We start from the raw sequence: 23,897 nt of genomic DNA on the forward strand, positions 1-23,897 counted from the left end.
ACTACTCCAACAACCAACAACTACTTTTGTCGAACAGGCCCTAAGGCGAATCTAACAAGATCCCACGTGATTATGTTTTTTTATATATACAAATGATAATATTCGGTCAAAGATTTTAAAGTTTGACCCACCAAAAATGAAGTAGGCACTATATTATGGGACGGAGGGAGTACTTGCAAAAATTACCGTAATAAAAGGGAAATGAGAACTATATTTTGAGACGAAGGGAGTAACATTTTATCACCCCTCTAAAATGTGGTGGGTAGAAGTTGGAACTAAAATCCAATACACAAATTTGCAATAAGATTTAAAGCTATAAATATTATGCAAACCCAGAAAAAACGGTTAAAGACAATAAAATTTACGAACAGATCAGTTGCAGTACTTGGAGATCTGATAGAAATACTTAGTATAGTCAACTTGACTCAGTCATTGTTCTTTTTTGTGTGTGTTAGCATGTTCTAAGAAGTTTCGTGGATTATACTATAATTATCGCATACTATGATTTCAAAGTTCCACAGTTTTCATTCAAATCTTATATTATTTCCACATTAGCTTTTATAACTCATTATTAGATACCTGAATCTTTGTTTAAAATGTCAACACTCTCTCAAAATTCTAACTTTTGACCTTTCTTCAACTTCCTGTTGAGATTCGTACCTTTTGCTTTTTCTGGGTGTACTTTTGTCGGTTTGATTTTGATGTATTTTGGATGAAAATTTATGTTTGAACATCAAATTATGTGGATTTTAATCTAAAGTTTTGATCTTGGGATTATTATTTCATTGCCCACTAACTGTTTGATGTTTTGTCTGTTTGAAACTCTGTGATTTCCATACATGTTCTTTGATTCCTGTTTTAAGTCTCTAATTTGACTTTTGAAATCACTTGATATTTTGTGAAAATGTATTTTATCCCTGAAAAAGGATATCATCCAAGGATTTTAGGTTCTCAAGATTGTGTTAATGGAAATGGGTCTTTTCAAAACTATGGATTTCATGAAGAATCCATATCCTTAAATGACATAAATAATGATTTTTATCATCAGACCCATGAAGATAGTCCAGGAATACCTGATTTTCCTGATGCTTGCCTAAAGTTTATGAATGATATTCTCATGGAAGAAGATTTGGATGGTAGGCTTGCTAATTTGCAGGACTATCATGCCCTGCAAGCCACTGAGAAATCATTCTATGATGCTCTTGGGGAGACTTACCCACCTTCTGTTGATCAAACGCTGTCGTCGTTTGGTGGAACCATAGAGGCCTCAGGTGATCTCAACAATAGTTGCTATGCTGCCAGTGTTGAGTCCAATAGGCTGATCCATCATAGTCAGTCAGAGGGTTTTCAACAGGCAGATGATACTTATCATTATGTGTTGGAGTCAACTTCAGAGTGTTCTGGTTCAAGCAGTAGTTTCAATTGTTTGAGGGATGGACTTGCAGACTCTCCTGTCAGTACACTATTTGACAATGAGCTAAGTTATGTAGTCAATTCTGGGATGAGTCGAGCGTACAAGGAGAAGAACTCTAAGGATATAGAAGGGCAAGACGAAAAGAGGGAAGAAGTGGATAATGGTAATGTGTCTAAGGGAAGGAAGAATCATCAAAGAGAAAGTAGTAGTTATCTGGAGGAAAGGAGTGCTAAGCAAGTAGCTTCTAGTAATGAAGAGTATGCAGTAATGGAGAAATTTGATGATGTACTGATTAGCAAGACAGGAAACGACGATATTTCACCTGGTATCAGCAAAATTACAGTCAATGAAGCTAGGGAAGATTTACAAAAGGATGAGAATCCAAAAGGGTCTAAGAGCAAGCGTAGATCATCGCGTGGTAAGAAAAAGACGAATAGAGAAGTGGTGGATCTTAGGACTCTCCTCATTCAGTGTGCAGAAGCAGTAGGAATCTGTGATTTTGCAACTGCAAATGAGCTACTCAAGCAAATTAGGCAGCACGCTACGCCATTTGGAGATAGTGTACAGAGGGTAGCGCATCACTTTGCAAATGGCCTTGAAGCACGTATGACTGGCACTGGATCAGATTTATACAAAGCTTCTGATTGGAAGCGATTTTCACCCTCTGATATCTTGAAAGGTTATAGACTATATGTTTCAGCTGTTCCTTTTCAGAGGACAACGTATTTCTTAGCAAATCAAACCATAGCAAAGCTGGCTGAAAAGGCACCAAAAATCCACATTGTTGATTTTGGTATCTTTTTTGGTTTCCAATGGCCCTGTCTTATTCAAACTCTAGCAAGTAGACCTCTTGGTCCTCCGAGACTTAAGATAACGGGGATAGATAATCCCAGGAGCGGTTTCAGACCTGCACAAACAATTGAAGAGACAGGGCGAAGGTTAGCAGGTTACTGTGAGAGGTTTGGGGTGCCTTTCGAGTTTCAGGCCATTGCACAACACTGGCATACTGTGAGTCCTAAGGATGTAAACATTGAAAGGGATGAGCTAGTTGTTGTCTCTTGCTTTTACCAATCAAAAAGACTCCCCGATGAGACTGTTGATGTTAATAGTCCGCGGGATAGCTTCTTGAGGTTGGTAAGGAGCCTGAATCCTGATCTTTTCATCCATGGTGTTATCAATGGCACATTCAATGCCCCCTTCTTCATTACTCGGTTCAGAGAGGCTCTATACCACTACTCTTCTTTGTTTGATGTGTTCGAAGCTACCATGCTTAATGAGGATCGTGAGAGGCAACTGATTGAGAATTATTTGTATGGTAAAGATGCCATGAACATAGTAGCATGTGAGGGGAGTGAGAGAATTGAGAGGCCTGAGACTTACAAGCAGTGGAATGTCCGCCATCAGAGGGCTGGATTCATGCAGGTACCGCTAGATCAGGGGATCATAAATAGAGCAAGGGCAATGGTGAGGGCGAATTACCATAAGGATTTTATGCTAGAGGAAGACAAGCATTGGATGGTCCAAGGTTGGAAAGGAAGGATTTTCAGTGCCATAACCTGTTGGAAACCGGCTTAAATAGATCAAAGTAGTTCCATTGTATCCGAAGCCAAAAAAGAAACTGAATATTTCCCCTTCATTAGAAATGGACATAGTAGCTGAAATTTTTCTATGAATCTCAAGGAGTTTTTTTTTTGGGTGGAAGTTTGTAATTTCAAAGTCTCTAATTTGAGTTCACTTTTATGAAGTTCAATGACTGATTTACCAGTTCAATGTTACTATCTTTTTTATTGGTTTATAGTTTATACAATCATTGGTAATTTTGATTGGTTCCTGGTGATTTTTGTGCCTAGTTCAAGTTTTGTTCCAGGTTCTCCCGTTTTAATCAGTTTTTCATATGGCACTTGGACTTAGTCCACATGGTGGTATTTCCAAAGAATCTCAACTGATCTCACTCAAGCAAGCAGAAAGGATTTTCCGGGTATATGCTTTTTTGCATTCTTCTGCGAGGTAATGATTCGTCTTTCATCTGCTGAAACATTTTATGCAGTACACCAGTGTTACCTAATTCGCTAAACCCTACGAAGTGCAATCAAGAAAAGTGAAATGGTATATGGTAGTGGTGTTAGTGTATACCTTTGGGCTAACTCAACAAAATTAGGTAGCGAATTGCATAACCGTACCCAAATTTGTACCATGAGTTAGGTAACACTGCAGTAAACTGATGCACCATGGATCTTTTGACGTTTTTATTTATTTTTTATTATAACAAGATGAACATGTTTCAGTTAGAGAATCCAACTCATTTTTAGAAAGTATCTGTCAAGTAAGTTACGTGAAAATGCTATGATCTTCAATTGTATAGATTCTCAAGGTACATACTTGCTGTGAATCAGAAGTGCACTGAATTAGTTAGTCAAAAGTTACATGCTGATGTTTCTTTTATTAGCTTCTAAAACTCTGTCAAGCTATTACTATGAGTCAGAGGCTGCCTTTTAATCAAAAGATACAACAATATGCTAATTAGGTGATGATTCATTATGTTCGATTTAAAATTGGTTCGTGTTTATCCGAGTCTATTGAGATTTGGGTGTTAATTAGCTTATTAAAGTATGAAAATTAATCAAAGATTACTCACATCAACATTTTCAGCCTGGTTCAGGTCAACTTCGGTCATGTAATCTTGGTTTTTTCTTTCTTTTTCTTGAAAGGATGTAATGTTGTTTGGGTTTGGGTCAGATACTTGGAAATTCGGATTCGATAATTAATTACGGGTTAGTTTGCTAGCTGTAATCAGTTCATCATCTATGATATGATTCTTGACAAAACATGTCAACTTTTCTATGGACAAGGAACTAGCTTATTAATGTGTTTGCAACATCCCCACGTACCCTAAGAAGAGGAAAAAAGGGAGGGGAAGGCAAAATTCTCATATATAACTGGTCATAAAAGATCAAAAGACAGAAATAAAGGAAGTTCATTAAGATTTGTAGGATGTTCTATGTCTTTTCTGTATAGCAATAAATCCTCCATGGACAAAATATTCAAAGGAATCAACACAAATATGGAAACTTCCATATAATTATCTGACTAGATGTTAGCTTTTTAACTTTTTTTACTGGAAAATCTGCACGTATAGTTTTCTTGCAGAAAAGATAAAGTACTATTATAACATCACAGACATAGCATGATGGTAAGAAACTTACCTAAATTGCACCTTATAGTTTTCTTGGGAGAAAGGACTCATTAGCTATATATTCTGCAATCTGTAATCTCTACATACACATTAACTAGCCACATTTAATTTCAATTTGTTCTCTATAACTTCATTATTAGTTAAACTAATGGCTGCTAATCTTAAGGAGCATTTGGATGAAACATTATCCACTCACCACAATGAGATCCTCACATTCTTCTCAAGGTTCTTTTCCCCCACTATATTCCGAGTCAATTTTATTTATGCTTGTAGTATGTTATATAGTCTTTTTCTTATTTATTTATGAACTATGATGCAGAGTTGAGACCCATGGGAAAGCAATCCTCCAGCGTCAGCAACTGCTTGCTGAATTCGAAGGATTAAAACTTGCTGATGGGTTTTTTGCTGAAGTTATTAGGTCCGCTCAGGTACTCAAGGCGTACTAAGTCCTTGTTCACATTCTGAAAGTCATATGATTCCTATGTTTTGATGTTTTCTGATCTCTAAATGATTTCTGCAGGAAGCAATTGTTTCCCCTCCATCAATTGCTCTTGTTATTCGTCAGAATCTTGGTGTCTGGAATTACATCTCTTTCAACGTCAAGGATCTCGTCTTTAAGGAACTGACTACAACAGAGTTTCTGATCCTAAAAGAGATGGTGGTTGAGGAGAAGTTAATAAAAAGAGAATTTAACTTTAAAGCCTTAATAATAACTTTCCCCATACCATAATGTGTATATATATATTGTAATTGTGGTTTTATGTAATGCAGATTGAACGAAAAGTTTGTACTTGAGTTGGACTTTGAGCCATCTACTGGATCATTAAACCTCCCATCTCTTCCCAAGTCAATTGGTAATGGCATTGAGTTCCTCAACCGCAACCTTTCTTCTAAGATGTTCCAAGACAGAAAAAACATGGTTTTTCTTCTTGATTTTCTCCGAGCTCACCATTACAAAGAAAAGGTAACAATGAAACCCGTCATTTACTTGTCAGTTACTAATAACTAACAAAATTTTGATGTTTGATGTTAAACTTTATGTTTTGGGTGCAGTCTCTAATGTTGAATGACAAAATTCAGAATCTGAATGGTCTGAAGTCTGCTTTGCTAGAGGCACAACAGTATCTAGTTACTCTTCTTCCTACTACTTCATACTCTGACTTCGAGCAGAAACTTCAGGAGTTTGGCTTTGAGAGAGGTTGGGGTGACACTGCTGAGCGTGTTTTGGGTATGATCAATCTGCTTCTAGACCTCACAAATGCTCCTGATCCATGCACCCTAGAGAAGTTTCTTAACAGAATCCCTTTGGTTTTTAATCTCGTGATTTTATCTCCTCATGGTTACTTTGCCCAGGAGAACGTCTTGGGGTATCCTGACACTGGTGGCCAGGTTACCATAACTACTTGAATCAAAGAAAGAACTGTCATTATCTTTTCAATTCATTATGGATGTTCATATGATTTTCATGTGTGTATAGGTGGTGTATATCTTGGACCAAGTTCGTGCATTAGAAGCTGAAATGCTTCAACGTATTCAGCAGCAAGGGCTCGATATAATCCCTCGAATCCTCATTGTAGGTTTTTGCTTTACTTCCAGTGTTTCCTTGGTCTAACATCTACTGACTACTCATTCTGCTATCTGCCTACTAAATTGCTTTAACAGGTCACTCGTCTGCTGCCAAATGTTGTGGGGACCACCTGTGGGGAGCGCCTTGAGAAGGTTAATGGGACCCAGAACGCTCACATCATTCGTGTTCCCTTCAGAACCGAGAAAGGAATGGTAAGCAGATGGATATCAAGATTTGAAGTGTGGCCTTACCTAAAGACTTTCACTGAGGTAATATCACAAACTAACCTGTTATTTTATTTTATTTCTTTAAACAAGTTACATAAATTAGAGATGGCCAATCCCTATCGCAGGGAGAGTGCTAGCTGAACTACAACAAACACTCCCCCCTTGCCCTTTACGAGAATCGATCCTGCACCCCTGGGATTGGGAGATGAGTTGGTAAATCAACTCTATTCCACTTGATTCTCACCAACATCTCTTTGCTTGTTTATATTCAAACCATTATAAAATGGAAAACCTCTATCTATTTTGTACTTAGGATGTGGCAAAGGAAATTTCTGAGGAGCTGCAAACGACGCCTGATTTAATAATCGGAAACTACAGTGATGGCAACATTGTTGCCTTACTCTTGGCACAAAAATTAGGTGTCACAATGGTGTGTTCATTGTCCATTTATGATCCTTTGTTTTTAGTCTTTTTATTGGAAACTGTTTCCTCATTTATCTTTGCTATACTTGAAGTGTACGATTGCTCACGCACTAGAGAAGACGAAATATCCAAATTCAGATGTGTATTGGAAGAAATTTGAGGACAAGTACCACTTTTCCTGTCAGTTCACAGCTGATCTTATTGCCATGAACTACACTAATTTCATCATCACCAGTTCTTTCCAAGAGATTGCCGGAAAGTAAATATCCCTGTTTACTGACATTTCTAAGCATCTTTTTATCTTTTACCAAATTTTGTTGATCATGCCATAAAATATAATGCCAGTATGTACTATTTCACAGTAAGAACACAGTTGGACAGTACGAGTCTCACATGGCATTCACTCTTCCTGGATTATTCCGAGTTGTGAATGGAATCAATGTCCTTGATCCCAAATTCAACATCGTTCCACCAGGAGCTGATGTGTCCATATACTTCCCCTACTCTGAAAAGGAGAGGAGACTTCCTCAACTACACCCCGGACTTGAAGAACTGCTTTATGGCTCTATTGAGAACCAAGAACACATGTAAAGTCAAAACTTCCCTCACGCTTTCTTATTTGCACTGCATTAGCTTATAATACATGCTAAGATTCTCAAACAATCATTATTAATCAAGGTGTGTGCTCAAAGACCGGAACAAACCGATCATATTTTCAATGGCAAGGTTAGACCGGGTGAAGAATATCACAGGACTCGTGGAATGGTATGGCAAGAACAAGAGGCTCCGAGAGTTAGTGAACCTAGTGGTAGTGGCTGGAGACCGGAGCAAGGAGTCTCAGGACATTGAGGAGAGGGATGAGCTGAAGAAGATGTATGAACTCATTAAAAAATACAACTTGAATGGGATATTTAGGTGGATATCGGTTCACATGAACAGAATGCAGAATGGGGAACTTTACAGGTACATAGCAGATACAAAGGGAGCCTTTGTTCAGCCTGCATTATATGAGGGCTTTGGATTGACTGTCATTGAAGCAATGACCTCTGGTTTGCCAACTTTTGCAACTTGTAATGGTGGTCCTGCCGAGATTATAGTTCATGGAAAGTCTGGGTTCCATATTGATCCTTACAAAGGTGATAAAGCAGCAGACATAATAGTTGATTTCTTTGAGAAGTGCAAGCTTGATCCTACTCATTGGGAGCGTATCTCAAATGGTGGCCTTGAACGAATTCAAGAGAAGTAAGCTCAGAATTTCATTCAGAAATTAAAGCTGTGTGTTTTCTTTTTCACTGTCTCTAATGTTCTATGCCTATATTCACTTGCTTTGCTTGAAATTGTGCAGATATACATGGAAGATATACTCAAAGAAGCTGCTCACATTAGCTGGGGTTTATGGGTTTTGGAAGTATGCTTCTGAGCCTGATAAACGAGAGGCTAATAGATACATTGAGATGTTGTTGGCCCTTGGATATAACAAGTTGGTGAGTTGGTTATGCTTTACTTATGATCTGCACCTTTTCTAATTCTGTTTGTAAAACCACATCTTCCTTTCAACAGAATATGATTCACTTCATATCCTTTTTTTTCCCAATTCCTGTCTCTTTATCTGATCACTGTATTCAGAATCGGAAATTTAATTTCTACAAGAAACTAGAGTGGAAATGGATACCCCTTGTATCATTGTGTTTGGATTGATGAGTACTATTATTATTATTACTATTATCATGATTGAACAAAAATGAAAGGAAAATTACTTCATTTTCTTAAGCCCATATACGTTCTGCCTTGCCTTCACCAGTAGTATAGCAAACCATAACTGCATCTTTTACTTATTTTGCGCGTATTTTCAGTATTTGCAACCTTCACTTTTTGCGCGCTTTTTGTCTCTACAATTTCTACAACTGTGTTCAGTTTCTGTATGTGTTAACGCTTAACTTACGTTCACCAAGATCCAAACAGAGCTTAACTGATGTTTTCTCTTTGCTTTTCTGCAGGCAGAATCAGTTCCTCTAGCTGTGGAGTAGATGAGAAAAGATTTGGGTTTGGGTGTACCTTGTTAGGACTTAAGAGCCTTGTTTTCTAGGAGGGAGTTTCTCCTTTTTAATGTGCTTTTGGTTTCATTTTTAGTACTCATATCATATCCCTATGTTATACTACTAAGTAATAAGTTTTACAAGTCCTATGGATTCCTAGAGAGCTCAAGAAGTTGTGTATTATACAATTTGCACCTGTACTTGATGATTCTGATTATAATAAAAGTGGGGATTTATTTTTACTTCATCAAACTATTAAGAACTGGCACAAAATTTTATCGGAAGCCAAAGAGAAAAAAAATAAAAAAATACCGAATCGATGTTGGAAATCCATGGGTAAATGCCTTAAAATAGAGTAAGGTTGTATTTCGCAAAAAAAAAGTCTATAGTTGTCATGTTTCTCGCAAGAAATAATATATAAAAGGTCTATTTTGACAAATATCCAAAAGAATGTTTATTAAAAATATATGTATAATATATTCGTTTTACCTTGCGTAATTATCTTTTATTAGCCATATGCTTAATGATTTCAAAGTTCACTATCCAACCCCCTAAGTATGTCATGACTATATCGAATTGCCATTAATGACTAGCGGATGTTACTCTGTCAATCATCTTATTACTTCCTTTCTTCCACCTTAACACTGCATCAATCATCTTGTTACTTGCCATGTAAACCAATAAAACACTGAAATAATATTAACACATATTACCTAAGGTTTCATTTAAAATAATTGTATTGATCAGTGATAAAAGCAAGTTAGTAATTTATTTTCATATTGTAACCATTTGTTGGAGTAGCTTTTCTTTTTGTCATTTTATGAAAACTCTATGAAGTTTAGCACTGGGTTTAAGTATACCTGTGAATTTAACAAGTAAATGAGGTAATTTCTTTTGTTGTATAATTGACCAAGAAACATAATGTTATACTCCATAGAAGCTCTTTAACCAACAAATCTAATTAACATCTTTGTTTGTTTCTTTGACAATTGTAGTTCTCAGGCAATGGATCCAGGTTCAAATCCCGAAAAACGCAAACAATAAAAATAGTCTTAACCACAAAATTAAAGAACACCATATTACAAAAATTGAAGAGGGGATGGGGGGAAGTAAGGCTAAACATGAACTTATGCAGCAGAGGTACTTAGTTGTTAGCAAGGTTGCCAAATGGAAAGAGCATAAAATGTTCTTCCTTTCCAACCTTGCAGCAACCAATTTCTATCCTCATCCACCACAAAATCCTTGTGGTAATTAGCTTTCACCATGGCCTTTGCTCTATCGAAAAACTCCCTCTCGAATGGGAGCTGCCTTAGTCCGGCTCTTGTTGTTCTCACCTGCCACTGCTTGTATGTTTCAGGCCTTTGAATCCTTTCAGTGCCCTCACAAGCTATGACATTTAAAGCTTCTTTTCCAAACACCTCACTCTCAATCAGCAACCGTGCATGATCTTCACGCGGAAGAGTTTCTTCAAAAATATCGAAAATAGCAGAGTAGTGGAAGATTGCCTCTCTGAAACGAGTGATAAAGAATGGAGCGTTGAACGTGCCATTGACAACCCCATGAATGAACAGGCGAGGATTTAGCTGTTTGATTAGCTTTAAGAAAGCATCCTTTTGACTGTCTGCCTCAACTGTTTCATCAGGTAATGTTCCAGATCGGCACATACAGTTGATGATTACCAGTTCATCATCCTCAATTTTTATATCATCTGGTCGTATCCTGTCCAACTTCTCTGCAATGGCCTGATACTGGAAAGGCACGCTAAATCTCTCACAATAACCTGCCAAACGTCGTCCTGTTGCCTCAACCCTTTCTGCTGGTCGAAATCCTTGCTGAGGGTAGTCTATTCCAGTAATGCGAAGTATAGCCGGGCCACCAGGTCTCTTTGCAAGATTCTGTATGAGACAAGGCCATTGCAAACCCAAGTACACACCAAAATCAATAATGTGGATTTTTGTTGCTTTCTCAGCCAACTTCAAGATTGCGGTGTTAGCCATGAAAAAATTCAGTCGTTGGTACGGAATAGCTGACACATATGTCCTGTACGCTTTGAATAAGTCCGATGATGACATACGTGCATCAACAATATTACCAGATATTGTTGAGCCAGTGCTAGCTAAGCGTGCCTCAAGACCATTAGCAAAATAATGGGCAAGCCTCTGGATGCTATCACCATATGGTGATGAATGCTGCCTTATTTGCTTAAGCCTCTCATTTGCAACTCTAAGATCAAAGCTTGAAACTGCTTGAGCACAGTGATTGAGAAGGGTCCCCAGATCCACCTCTTCCACTACATTATTCTGCTTCTTGCCACGCGTTATTTTACCCTTGGAGCCTTTTTCCTGCAACTTCTTGCTCTCTTTATCATGTAAGGAAAGATCATTTAAGTTTTCCCCGCATAGAAGTACATCATCGTACTGTTCCATCTCAACATAATCTTCATTAGAAGAAGCTTGCTGCTTATTACTTCTTCCTCCTCCATGAGCACCATCATCTCTCTGACGGTTCTTCTTTCTCCTTGATCGACTCTCCACCTTATCTTCTTTTTTCAAGGCTGCTGACGAAACTGTGCTGGCAGGGGAGGTCGCTATCCCGTCTGCACAATCATCACTATTGCTTGACCCCGAAGATTGGGAATTTTGTTTCACCAGAGGATGAGAAAGATCACTCAAGCTTATAATAGGCTCAGGCGGTGTTTGATTCATCCCCACGTTCGACTCAATAGTGGTGTCACCATTGGAATAACCCTCAACCCCATAACTACTATCCCAACTCCTCTCAAAACTAACATCTGGGTTTTCAATACTTTGATCTAAAAATGATGTAAGGTCATCACAAGGTGAATATTCCTCTCCTAAAGCATCATACAAAGATTTTTCAGTCGCTTCGAGAGCCCTGACATCTTGTACAGAAGCAGGAATCTCATCCAAATTCTCTTCCAGAAGAATATCACTCAAAAATTTAAGACAAGCATCAGAAAAATCAGGTGCATCTAAGGAATCTGAACTTACACAACTCTCATTAAACTCAACAGATTGAGGTTTTTGATCAACCAAAGTATTATTTTCAAAGATGTCACCTAAACTAATCCCATTTCCAAAGTCTTGATGAGTGAAAAAGTTTGAAAGCAACTCAGGATTGTATTTAAGTTCATAGCTCAGGCTCTCTAATTCAGGATCAACAAGAACAGGATACATTATTAAAACAAAACAAAAAAAAAAACAGGGTTTTTGGCTAATTTCTCTCAGACAAAAGATCAAACAAATTGTGGGTATGAAAGAAAATTGGTTTTTTCACTACAAATCTGAAGAAATATAAGGTACAGAAGAATAATCTAGCAGCCAAGTGGAACAAAAGTCAATCTCAAACATCTAACAAAAGGATAAACTAACACAACATATAAATTAAAGATTTTGACTTTCTGGGTGACTAAAAATGTTTAATCCAGTGAAAAAAAACAGAGTTGCTAGAAGAAATACCTGGAAGAGAGAGAATTGTAGAAAATAAAGCCAAGATCTACAGCTAAAGGACCAACATATCACTCATTTATATAATACTTCTATAAAGAAATTAAATATACTCCATAGGAACGTTCAAGGAACAAACTTGTGTTTGTATAAAAAGAAAAGTGACACTGACGACATTTATAGATTTCGGTCAACTTTTTAAGGATTTGTTCTTCTGTATCAAATAAACAACGTTAGTTTTGGTATTGCAAATCATGATTTGGTTTAAAGTTGTAAAGTAGGATGGATTCGTCCACCTCAAATAAAAAAAAGTATATGAATTCGTTGTCAGATTTTGGATCCATATTTCATACTCGGATACTCCTTCCGTATTTTTTTAGTTTATTCATGCGAAGGAAGAGATTATAAATAGAGAAACGACAATGTAGATAGAGAACTAAAAAGTTGATTTAAATATTAAAAATATCAATGATATGGGTGGAAAAAGAATAAGAAAGTAGGTGAGACATGTTACCAATGATAAAAAGAGCAAAGCCAAATATTACTTGAATCGATCATTCTCGTGCTGGGAGTTATTCTTGGAGTAGTATTTGGAGTGCAAAGTCTGTGAATTAGCATAGGTATAACAACATGAAAGAGTATTTTAGAGAGAAAAGAGAGAGAGAGGAAGTTTGTTATTACTGTAAGTCTGTAATGATAGAAATCGTTTCTACAAAGAGAAAGAAAAAAGATAACAGGCTACTTATAGTAGCTAAGGACAGTTACAAAGTAGTTACAAAGTTTGTTACAGTAGGTAACAACTTATTACACATATAACAGAAAAGTAAAACTAGTTTATTAGTCTTCATATCCCCCCTTCAAGCTGGACATGTGAGGAGTCCACAAGTCCAAGCTTGGAAGCAAGTAGCTGATGCTGAGGACCTGGAAGAGGCTTAGTGAGTAAATCTGCCAGCTGCAATTGACTAGAGATGTGAGAAGTTTTGAGAAAACCAGCTCCAACCTGCTCTCTCACATAATGACAATCTCTTTTCAAGTGTTTAGTTCTTTCGTGGAAGACTGGATTCTGCGCAATATGTTGAGCAGCAGTGTTATCACAGTATAAATAAATAGGAGTAGGAACATGAATCTGCAAATCTTGAAGTAATCCTTCCAACCAAACTACTTCAGAAGCTGTGCTAGACATACTTCTGTATTCTGCCTCAGCAGAAGATTTACTAACTGTTTTCTGCTTTTTAGTCTTCCAAGAGACTAAGTGTGAACCCAAGAAAATGCAATATGCACTTAAAGATCTACTACTGAAAGTACAAGTACTCCAATCAGCATCACTGTAAGCTTTGAGAATCAAATCAGAATATGCTGAATAAAACAAACCCAAATTCAGTGTAGTCTTTAAGTACCTAACCACATACATAACTGCTTGCAAATGAGGTTTTCTTGGACAACTTAAAAACTGACTTAAGTGTTGTGTGGCATAGGAAAGGTCTGGCCGAGTAATATTAAGGTACAACAGCTTACCCACCAGCTTCCTATAATGTTCAGGTTCTTCTAAAATGTCCCCAAATTCAGTAGAGAGACCTAAGCCCTTGGGAAGAGGAGAGGAAACAGGCTTGGAGTTGCCAAGATTTAGATCCTTGATGATGTCTAGAATATACTTTCTTTGACTTAACAAAGTCCCTGATTCATTTCTGATTACTTCAATACCCAAAAAGTATTTAAGATCTCCCAGATCTTTGATTGTAAAAGCTTCATGCAACTGTTGTTTGACAACATCTATCTGAGATTGAGATGTTCCAGTAAGCACCATGTCATCTACATACACTAAGATGACAATGAATTCACCATGTAACTCACGAGTAAACAAGGAATAGTCTTGTTTAGATTGTATGAAACCAATATTAAACAGAAACTTGCTAAGTTCCTTATTCCATTGACGAGAAGCTTGCTTTAATCCATACAAAGATCTCTTAAGGAGACACACTTCACCAGCTTTTGCTTTATCATAACCAAGAGGGGGCCTCATGTAAACTTCCTCTTCTAAGTAGCCATGAAGAAAAGCGTTATTTATGTCAAGTTGACATAAAGGCCACTGTTTTGCAGTTGCAAGAGAAACAATGACTCTAACTGTTGCAAGCTTGGCAACAGGTGAAAATGTATGAGTGAAATCCTCACCCTCTACTTGTTGGTAACCAGTAGCAACAAGCCTTGCTTTAAAACGTTCTACACTCCCATCTGCTTTGTGCTTGATTTTAAATACCCATTTGGAGCCAATAGCTTTCTTTCCTTGTGGTAAGGAAGTAAGTAACCAAGTCTCATTAGTTTCAAGTGCATTAAGTTCTTGTTGCATAGCTTGTTTCCATTCAGGGAATTGAATAGCTTGCTGATATGTAGTAGGTTCAGGAATATGAGTGACATTAGATTGAACAGAAAAGGAATGAGAATTGGAAGAAACAGGAAGGGTAGGACAAATGAAGTCTTGCAACTTAACTAGAGGTTTAGAAACTCTACTAGAATGTCCAGTAACAGGAATATTGACAGTATGATGTATATTATTTGATAGAGACATAGAAGCTGTAGTAGATGCAGGAGAATTAAGAGGTGGATTAATAGAAGTAGAAGGTTGTGCAGTAGATAGTAAAGGAGATGGATTAGGAGAAGCTGAATGATGAGAATCAGAAGAAGAATGTGTTGTAGGAGTTGTAAGAATATGAGAAAGATCCATATTAGAATTGTTAGAAATAGGTGAGTCATTTGAATTTTCAAATGAAACAATAGAAGGATTATTAGTAACAAAAGAAGAAATAGAATTAGGAGAGTGATGAAAGGGAAAAATAATTTTCTTGAAATATGACATCTCTGCTAACAAAGCATTTATGTGACTCTAAGTCATAGACTTTGAATCCCTTTTGACCAAAAGGATAGCCTATAAAAATGCATTTCTTAGCTCTAGGACTAAATTTGTCTTTATTTCTATCCATGTTGTATGCAAAACATAGGCATCCAAAAATTCTCAGCATTGAATAGTCAGGAGGTTTGCCAAATAATATTTCAGAAGGAGTTTTCCAATTAGTAACAGAAGAAGGAAGGATATTAATCAAGTATGTTGCTGTTAACAGACAGTCACCCCAGAATTTTGAAGGTAACTTGGCATGAAACTTGAGAGCTCTAGCTACTTCAAGTAGATGTCTATGTTTGCGTTCAACACGACCATTTTGTTGTGGTCTACCAACAATGCTATTCTGATTAAGAATACCTTTATTCATGAACAATGATAAACATTGATCTTGAATATTTCAGTGCCATTATCTGTCCTAATAACTTTGATGGTAGTATGAAACTGATTTTCTATTTGAAGAATGAAAGTGGAAACAGTCCTGTAAACTTGCATTTTATTATGAAGAAGGTAGGTCCAAGTACACCTACTATGATCATCAAGGATAGTAAGGAAGTAAGAGGCTCCTGAAATTGATTTGTGTTTATAGGGACCCCAAAGATCAATGTGAATAAGATCAAAGCAATTGGCAGCCCTATTAAGGCTTCTAGGGAATGGAAGTTTGTGATGTTTTGCATACACACAGATTTCACAAAAATAGTTGTTTAAGTGATTACAATCACATATTCCTAAGTGTTTCATTTTGGATAATGAAATGTGGCCAAGTCTAGCATGTAACAGATCAATAGAAAGATTAGAAGATTTGGAAGATTTTGATAGAGTAGAAGATTGAGAAACAGAAGCTGGAGAGTGAGAATTAGAATCAGCAACAACAACATTAGTAACTATAGGAAAAAATTTGTGTATATTAGTAGAAACAGATTTTTGTGAAGAATTGAGCAAGTACAAACCACCTATTTTAGGTGCTGTACCAAGATGATGTGTAGTATTAGGAATAAGAAATATGCACTCATGTGATCTGAAAATTACTTCAATAGCAGCATCATCTATCAATTTCCCAACTGAAAGCAAATTATGCTTAAAACTGAGCACATATAAAACATCTTTGAGAACAAGGTTAGGAAACACATCAACATCTCCAATTTCAGACACATAAGAACAAGTTCCATCAGGCAATCCAATTTTAACAGACTTGGATAACTTTCTTTTATGTATAAATAATTTATCATCAAAAGCCATATGATCTGTGGCACCAGAATCCACAATCCAAATACCAGTAACAGAAGTAAGCAAAGATATACCTGCACAATTGGCATATGAAACAGAATTGTTGGAAGATTCTCCAACAACTTGCTTGCCTTTCATTGCTTTCATAACTTCAGTCATTATAGATTGTATCATGGCAGAGTCATGAACTTCAGTATTGTGATAAGAAGTAGCAGAAGGTCCAGCAGCACTATATTCAAGAGGATCATCTCCTGCATAATCAAGATGATCTGGAACAGACACTTGTGCAGCAAGCTTGGTAGTGACCCCATATTTCTTTGTAAACCATTCTGGAAAACCTTTAAGTTTGAAACAAACATCTCTAGTGTGTCCTTGCTTCTTACAATAATCACACATTCTCTCCAGTTTCTCCTTTCTCCAATCCTTCTTGTAAGAATTCTTAGCATAAGAGTGTTGTTTCTGCTGAACAGCAAATGCACTAACCTCATGACTTCCTGGACTAGCATTCATACTACTCACTTCCTTCTGTTTTTCCATCTGTTGAGCCAAATAAAATGCTCTACTAATAGATGGAAGAGGATCCATAGCAAGAATATTGCTAATTGCATTATCAAATCCACTATTAAGACCTAATAGAAACTGCATTAGCTTCTCTTCAGAATCAAATTCAGATAACCTCTTCAAGAAATTGCAACTACACTTCAGCAAAACACCACAAGTACAGGTTGGTAAGCTTCTGAGGTTTTGTAATTCATCCCAAAAACGCTTCAATTTTCCATAATACATCATAATGGACTGATTTTCTTGCTTAAGGTTGTCTAACTCGCGTTTCAATTGATAAATCTGAGGTCCATTAGATTGACCATAGCATTCACCAATTTCATGCCATAATTGTGCAGAACTATCAACAAAAGTAAAGTTCTCTCCAATTTCTTCATTCATTATATTCATTAACCAGCAAATCACAAGATAATCACATCTCATCCAGCGATTATAATCCTTATGTGATTCATCAGGTTTAACAAGAGTTCCTTCAATAAAACCTATTTTATTCTTCGCAATCAAAGCTCTTCTCACATTACGTTTCCAGCTAATAAAATTGCTACCATTGAGATTAATCGAAACCAATTTACTTGCAGTTTGATCTGAACTTGTAATTAATAAAATCATTATAAGCAAGACTTACATTTACATTTCCAGAATTCGTATTATTCTGATTAGAAGATGATGAATCGCCTCCATTTTCAGCATTAACCTCAATTTCCACCATTTTTAATGAAGCAAGAAGAATACAGATTTCAATAGAATTTCAGCGGAATAGAAAGAATCTTCAAAGATTCAAGAATTATACGCAGAAAATGATCAATTTCCGCTCTGATACCATGTGAATTAGCATAGGTATAACAACATGAAAGAGTATTTTAGAGAGAAAAGAGAGAGAGGAAGTTTGTTATTACTGTAACGATAGAAATCGTTTCTACAAAGAGAAAGAAAAAAAGATAACAGGCTACTTATAGTAGCTAAGGACAGTTACAAAGTAGTTACAAAGTTTGTTACAGTAGGTAACAACTTATTACACATATAACAGAAAAGTAAAACTAGTTTATTAGTCTTCATAAAGTCTTAGTTAAATAAGGTATTTTGTGGCGCATAGGGATTGGGAAGCAAGTTAATATTTGGAGTGATCCGTGCATGGTTGGTGAAGAAGGGAGGTTCATTACAAGTCCACATATTGCAGGTGTCAATAAAGTTTGTGATCTCATTGATGACTGGAATGGAGCGGAACTTTAATTTATTTGCATTTCCATGAACGAGACCAACAACGTATTTTTTCTATTTCTCTAAGTTTGAGAGCCCCTAATGACTATCTAACTTGGGGCTTCTCAAAGAATGACATATATTCTACAAAAACAACTTACATGCTTGGCAGGGGAGGTGATTTTAAAGCTTTTCATGTAGTGTAGATGGAGATATGGGGTATGGAAGTCTCTCCAAAAGTTAAACATGTCTTGTGGAGACTTTGCTCTAATAGTCTTCTTAAACATCGTCACATGTTGGATGATGCAGCGTGTCCTTGGTGTGTTGCGAAAGACGAGACGAGCGCACACACTCTTGTGCATTGCACGAGAGTGCTGGAGTTGTAGTGCGATAGTGGCTGCAAGCAACTAGTGGATAATATCGGTGAGAGTTGGTGGTAGGATGGAAGGGTTGTGGCAAATTGAGGAAAAAGGCAGCGATACTTGAGTGGAGTATTTGGATGGAGCAGAACATCAAAGTGTTCGATGGCAAGACCACCCCTAAGAAGGTGATTCTTGTGCGAGTCGAGCGCTTGGCTTTCGAACATAATACCTACTCGCAGCAAGTATATAAGAATCATGTGCCGAGGAGTGTATCGAGTGCTAACAGTTGGCAAGCATCAACTTCGGGTGTGATCAAGATCAACTCGGATGCATCTTTGGTGACATAAGGGTGGGTTGGATTGGGAGTGGTGGCAAGGGATGAGAAGGGTGATATTCTTTTTTGCTGCAACTCGTCGTGCTCGTGCTCGGTGGCCCTTAAAGGTAGCGAAAAGTAAAGCTCTTCTTCTAGCTATCAAGCTTGCCAAGTGACATGGCTATGATAACATTATCTTGGTGTTGGATAGTCAAGTTATGGTGAACCGTCTTTCAAAAGCAGTAGTTTATTTTTCTGATTCGGATAGTGTCTTAGAAGATATCTTGTCTTTTAATTGTTATTTCAATTTTATTGTTTGGTCTCATGTCAAGAGAGGTGGGAATATAGTCGCCAATCATCTTGCCAAAGTAGTTCCTTTTGGTATACATATATCATATGTACATATATATAAAAAAAATTAACGAAAAAAAATACTTACACACTCGGATACTCCTACTATGTATACTCTAATTCAACTCTATAACTATTGTGTATGGACAAACCAATGACTTATGAGCAGTGGCGAATCCACCATTTGAGAGGAGGGGAGAATCTATATATCATATGGATTTTAATGTAAACTTTGAAAACAAAATTAAAAAATTGCAAGTAATTAGGTTTGACCCATAGACATGAAATCATAAAAACTAAAGTAATTATGTTGTATATTTTTGCAAAATATAGTAGATATCTAAAATCTTAGGGGGCCATGGCCCACCACAGCTCCCCTTGGTCCAACCACTACGTAGGAAAGAACTTTTTTATATTTATCACCATACATCACTTTTTGACAGGATCACCATACATCATTACTTAGGCAATAAATTGTAAATATGAAGTAAATGTACTGCATACTCTTTTTTATATACTACTATGTAGCTACTTTGTGTGGACAAAGGATACGTTGATAATCAGAGAAGTATAATGAAGTATTTGACTACCTTGTTATGTTCAAATATCCATGCCTTTACCTTACACTGAGTTACACATAATACAACATTATGTCTAAATTAGAACTCAGAAAAGTAGTAACATTCTTTGTTATTCATTAAGCAATTAAAAGACAATTATATCTCATTCCCTCACATGTATCTTACAAATCACAATAATATGATCTTGAAATAACACTAGTTGAAGCTATTAGTATGTTGGCTAGCTTTCTACCTTCCACAGGAGGGACCAGGTTTCGAATCCTAGTACAATCAAACAAATGTGTGGGGTTGTTGTGTGGGGAGGAGGGTATCGTTAATTGGGTTGGGGTCTATCCTGAGATAACACGAGTTGTACATTGACAAATGTCATGTTTAAGTGATTGTCAAGCTTAAAAAGCAAAAGAAAGAATAGCATACCCTAGAAATACAATATTTTTTATATTACGGGCCTGAACTGAACTGAACTGAAGTGAAATGAATAGTGATATGTGCGAGTAAAAGTATAATTTTTATACTACGGGATTGAATTGAACTGAACTGAAATGAATAGTGATATGTGAGAGTAAAAGTATTGTCCAGAACTGAACTGAATTGAACTCAAATGAATTGAAATGAACTGAATTGAACTAAAGTAAACTAAATTGAACTGGACTGGATTGAAAATAAGCTGAGGAGAACAGACCCTACTTGTTAAATTATGACTAAATTTTATTCAGAGGACCTGCTACCCAAAATCTGATTCAAGCATCTGATCACATAAATTTAAGCAATTGCAATTTGCAAGACAGCCCAGTCCCTGGATCAAGCAAGAGAAAGGTAAGAAGAAACGACATAAAGAAAGAAGTTCTCAGCTGTCTTCATTATAATCAAACGAAATCTTAACCAAAAGATTCAAGAATTTTACACTATATTACAAAAATTGGAAGTGGAAGGGGGGAAATAATAAGGCTAAAGTTTACATAAACATATGCAACAAAGTACCTCCACTTTGTTGTTAGCAAGGTTGCCAAATGGAAAGAGCACAAAGGGTTCTTCCTTTCCAACCTTGCAGCATCCAATTTCTATCTTCATCTACCACAAAATCCTTGTGGTAATTAGCTTTCACCATGGCTTTTGTTCTACCCAAAAGCTCCCTGTCTAATGAGAGCTGCTTGAATCCGGCTCGTCTTGTTCTCACCTGCCACTGCTTGTATGTTTCAGGTCTTTGAATCCTTTCATTGCCCTCACATGCTATGACATTTAAACTTTCTTTTCCACATAATTCACTTTCAATCAGCAGCCTTCCATGATCTTCACGCGGAATAGTTTCTTCAAAAACATCAAACATAGCAGAGTAGTGGAATATTGCCTCTTTGAAACGAGTGACGAAAAATGGAGCATTGAACGTCCCATTCATAATTCCGTGAATGAAAAGACTGGGATTTAGCTGCTTGATTAACCTTAAGAAACCATCCTTTTGACTGTCTGCTTCAACTGTTTCATCAAGTAAAGTTCCAGAGCGGAACATACAGTTGACAATTACCAGCTCATCGCCCTCGATTTTTACATCCTCTGGCCGTATGCTGTCCCACTTCTGTGCAATGGCCTGATACTGAAAAGGCACGTTAAATCTGTCACAATAACCTGCCAAACGACGCCCTGTTGCCTCAACCCTTTCTGCTGGTCGAAATCCTTGCTGGGGGTAGTCTATTCCAGTAATCCGAAGTTTAACCGGGCCGCCAGGTCTCTTTGCAAGATTCTGTATGAGGCAGGGCCATTGCAAACCCAACAACACACCAAAATCGATAATGTGGATTTTTGTTGCTTTCTCAGCCAACTTCAAGATTTTATTGTTCGCCATAAAAAATGACATCCTTTTGCAAGGAATTGCAGAAACATATGTCCTGTAAGCTTTCAAGAAGTCTGATGATGAAATACGTGCATCAACAATATTACCAGATATTGTTGAACCAGTGCCAGCTAAGCGTGCCTCAAGACCATTAGCAAAATAATGAGCAAGCCTCTGGATGCTATCACCATAAGGTGAAGAATGCTGCCTTATTTGCTTAAGCCTCTCATTTGCAACTCTAAGATCAAAGCTTGAAACTGCTTGAGCACAGTGATTGAGAAGGGTCCTCAGATCCACCTCTTCCACTACATTATTCTGCTTCTTACCACGAGTTGTTTTACCCTTGGACCCTTTTCCCTGCAACTTCTTGCTAATTCCGTTAGCGGAGGATTCTTTATCACATAAGGAGAGATCATTTAAATCTTCCCTGCATAGAAGTATATCATCGTACTGTTCCATCTCAACATAATCTTCATTAGTAGAAGCTTGCTGCTTATTACTTCTTCCTCCTCCATAAGCACCATCATCTCTCTTATGGTTCTTCTTTCTCCTCGACCGACTCACCACTTTATCTTCTCTTTCCAAGGGTACTGATGTAAGCGTGCTAGCAGGGGAGGTCGCTACCCCGTCTGCACAATCATCACTATTGCTTGACCCCGAAGATTGGGAATTTTGTTTCAACAGAGGATGAGAAAGATCACTCAAGCTTATAATAGGCTCAGATGGTGTTTGATTCATTCCCAAGTTCGACTCAATAGCAGTGTCACCATTGGAATAACCCTCAAATCGGTAACTACTATCCCAACTCCTCTCAAAACTAACATCCGGGTTTTCAATACTTTGATCTAAAAATGATGTAAGGTCATCAGAAGGTGAGTATTCCTCTCCTAGAGCATCATACAAAGATTTCTCAGTCGCTTCGAGAGCCCTGACATCTTGTACAGAAGCAGGAATCTCATCCAAATTCTCTTCCAGAAGAATATCACTCAAAAATTTAAGACAAGCATCAGAAAAATCAGGTGCATCTAAGGAATCTGAACTTATGCAACTCTCATTGAACTCAACAGATTGAGGTTTTTGATCAACCAAAGTATTATTTTCAAAGATCTCACCTAAACTAATCCCATTTCCAAAGTCTTGATGTGTGAAAAAGTTTGAAAGCAACTCAGGATTGTATTTGAATTCATAGCTTAGGCTTTCTAATTCAGGATCAACAAGCACAGGATACATCACAAAAACTAAAACTAAAAGAAAAACAGGGTTTTGACTAATTTCTCTCAGACAATAGATCAAACAGCTTGTGGGTATGGAAGAAAATTTGTTTTGTATTGTAAATCTAGAAAATTTCAAGGTACACAGCAAAATCTACCAGCTAAGTGGAACAAAAGTCAATCACAAACATCTACCAGAAGGATAAACTAACAATACAACAAATAAAACAAAGGTTTTGACTTTCTGGGTGACTATAAATCTTTTAATCCAATGAAAATAACAGAGTGAGTTGCTAGAAGTGATACCTGGAATTCGAAGAGAGAAAATTGTATAAAATGGAAGCAAGATCTATAATAAAGGAACAACAATCACTCATTTATAAGAAACCTTCAACTCTTCAAGGAACACACTTGAACTTGGACAAAAAGTAAGGTGACCCACACGGAATTTATGAATTCTGGGTCAACGTTCTAGGCTCTCTTCTGTGTCAAATGTTATTTACTCGTGACATTCGATGTTAGAGTAGTTGGCTACTTCTCCGACTTTTAGTTGGAACTCGGAAGACGAGTGATTAAATCTCACTAAGTTGAATTCATTCAAGAAAGGTTTTTCCTTTAAAAAGATAGATAGAGAATGAAGGACAATGCTATACCATTTATTGTGAATCAGTAATTTAATAATGGTTAAGGCTTATAAGGATGTGGAGGAATTGAGGAAGGACTAGTTTGTGTTCGTGTTAATGCATGATAATTGTATGATAATAGAAAGTTAATATAATAAAATGTTCGATAATAGAATTAATTCATATAATCTCATAAACTTTAGTACTAACAACTAATAATTCATAAAAAGCCATAAATTTTATCGAAAACACTTAAGCACAGTTCCAAATACATAAATGTACAAAATATGGGTATTTGTTGTTCGGTCATTTTAGTTTTTTTGTATCCAATCACCCTCAATCTAAACCGATTCACACATCCAAAATTTTCAGAAAAAATCAATTTTAATTCGACGCCAGCGAAGTTCAAGCCTGATCAAAATTACT

The 23,897-nt window shown here is 36.9% G+C and overlaps 4 protein-coding genes across 4 annotated transcripts; 2 read left to right on the forward strand and 2 right to left on the reverse strand.

Moving 5' to 3' along the window:
- The first annotated feature begins 278 nt into the window (after positions 1–278).
- LOC104900088 (scarecrow-like protein 30) lies at positions 279–3,189 on the forward strand. The gene has a single exon (XM_010687426.4). The coding sequence runs from the start codon at positions 905–907 to the stop codon at positions 2,987–2,989; it is 2,085 nt and encodes a 694-aa protein (XP_010685728.2). The 5' UTR covers positions 279–904; the 3' UTR covers positions 2,990–3,189.
- Positions 3,190–3,340: 151 nt separating this feature from the next.
- LOC104900089 (sucrose synthase) lies at positions 3,341–9,102 on the forward strand. The gene is made up of 13 exons (XM_010687427.4): positions 3,341–4,832; positions 4,927–5,035; positions 5,128–5,279; positions 5,379–5,571; positions 5,661–5,996; positions 6,085–6,180; positions 6,270–6,443; positions 6,715–6,831; positions 6,917–7,083; positions 7,187–7,411; positions 7,503–8,066; positions 8,170–8,308; positions 8,822–9,102. Exons 1-13 carry the CDS (start codon positions 4,756–4,758, stop codon positions 8,849–8,851), a joined length of 2,379 nt encoding a protein of 792 aa, XP_010685729.1. The 5' UTR covers positions 3,341–4,755; the 3' UTR covers positions 8,852–9,102.
- A 701-nt stretch (positions 9,103–9,803) lies between these two features.
- Positions 9,804–12,630, reverse strand: LOC109133554 (scarecrow-like protein 30). Its single transcript, XM_019251013.3, has one exon. The coding sequence runs from the start codon at positions 12,055–12,057 to the stop codon at positions 10,012–10,014; it is 2,046 nt and encodes a 681-aa protein (XP_019106558.1). The 5' UTR covers positions 12,058–12,630; the 3' UTR covers positions 9,804–10,011.
- Positions 9,883–23,331, reverse strand: LOC104900091 (scarecrow-like protein 34). Its single transcript, XM_019251014.3, has 2 exons — positions 20,757–23,331; positions 9,883–9,974 (listed from the first exon to the last, which is right to left on the reverse strand). Exon 1 carries the CDS (start codon positions 22,865–22,867, stop codon positions 20,804–20,806), a length of 2,064 nt encoding a protein of 687 aa, XP_019106559.1. The 5' UTR covers positions 22,868–23,331; the 3' UTR covers positions 9,883–9,974; positions 20,757–20,803.
- Between the last annotated feature and the right edge of the window lie 566 nt (positions 23,332–23,897).

Source organism: Beta vulgaris, chromosome 7 (assembly GCF_026745355.1).
Source record: "Beta vulgaris subsp. vulgaris cultivar EL10 chromosome 7, EL10.2, whole genome shotgun sequence".
NCBI classification, from domain to species: domain Eukaryota; kingdom Viridiplantae; phylum Streptophyta; class Magnoliopsida; order Caryophyllales; family Amaranthaceae; genus Beta; species Beta vulgaris.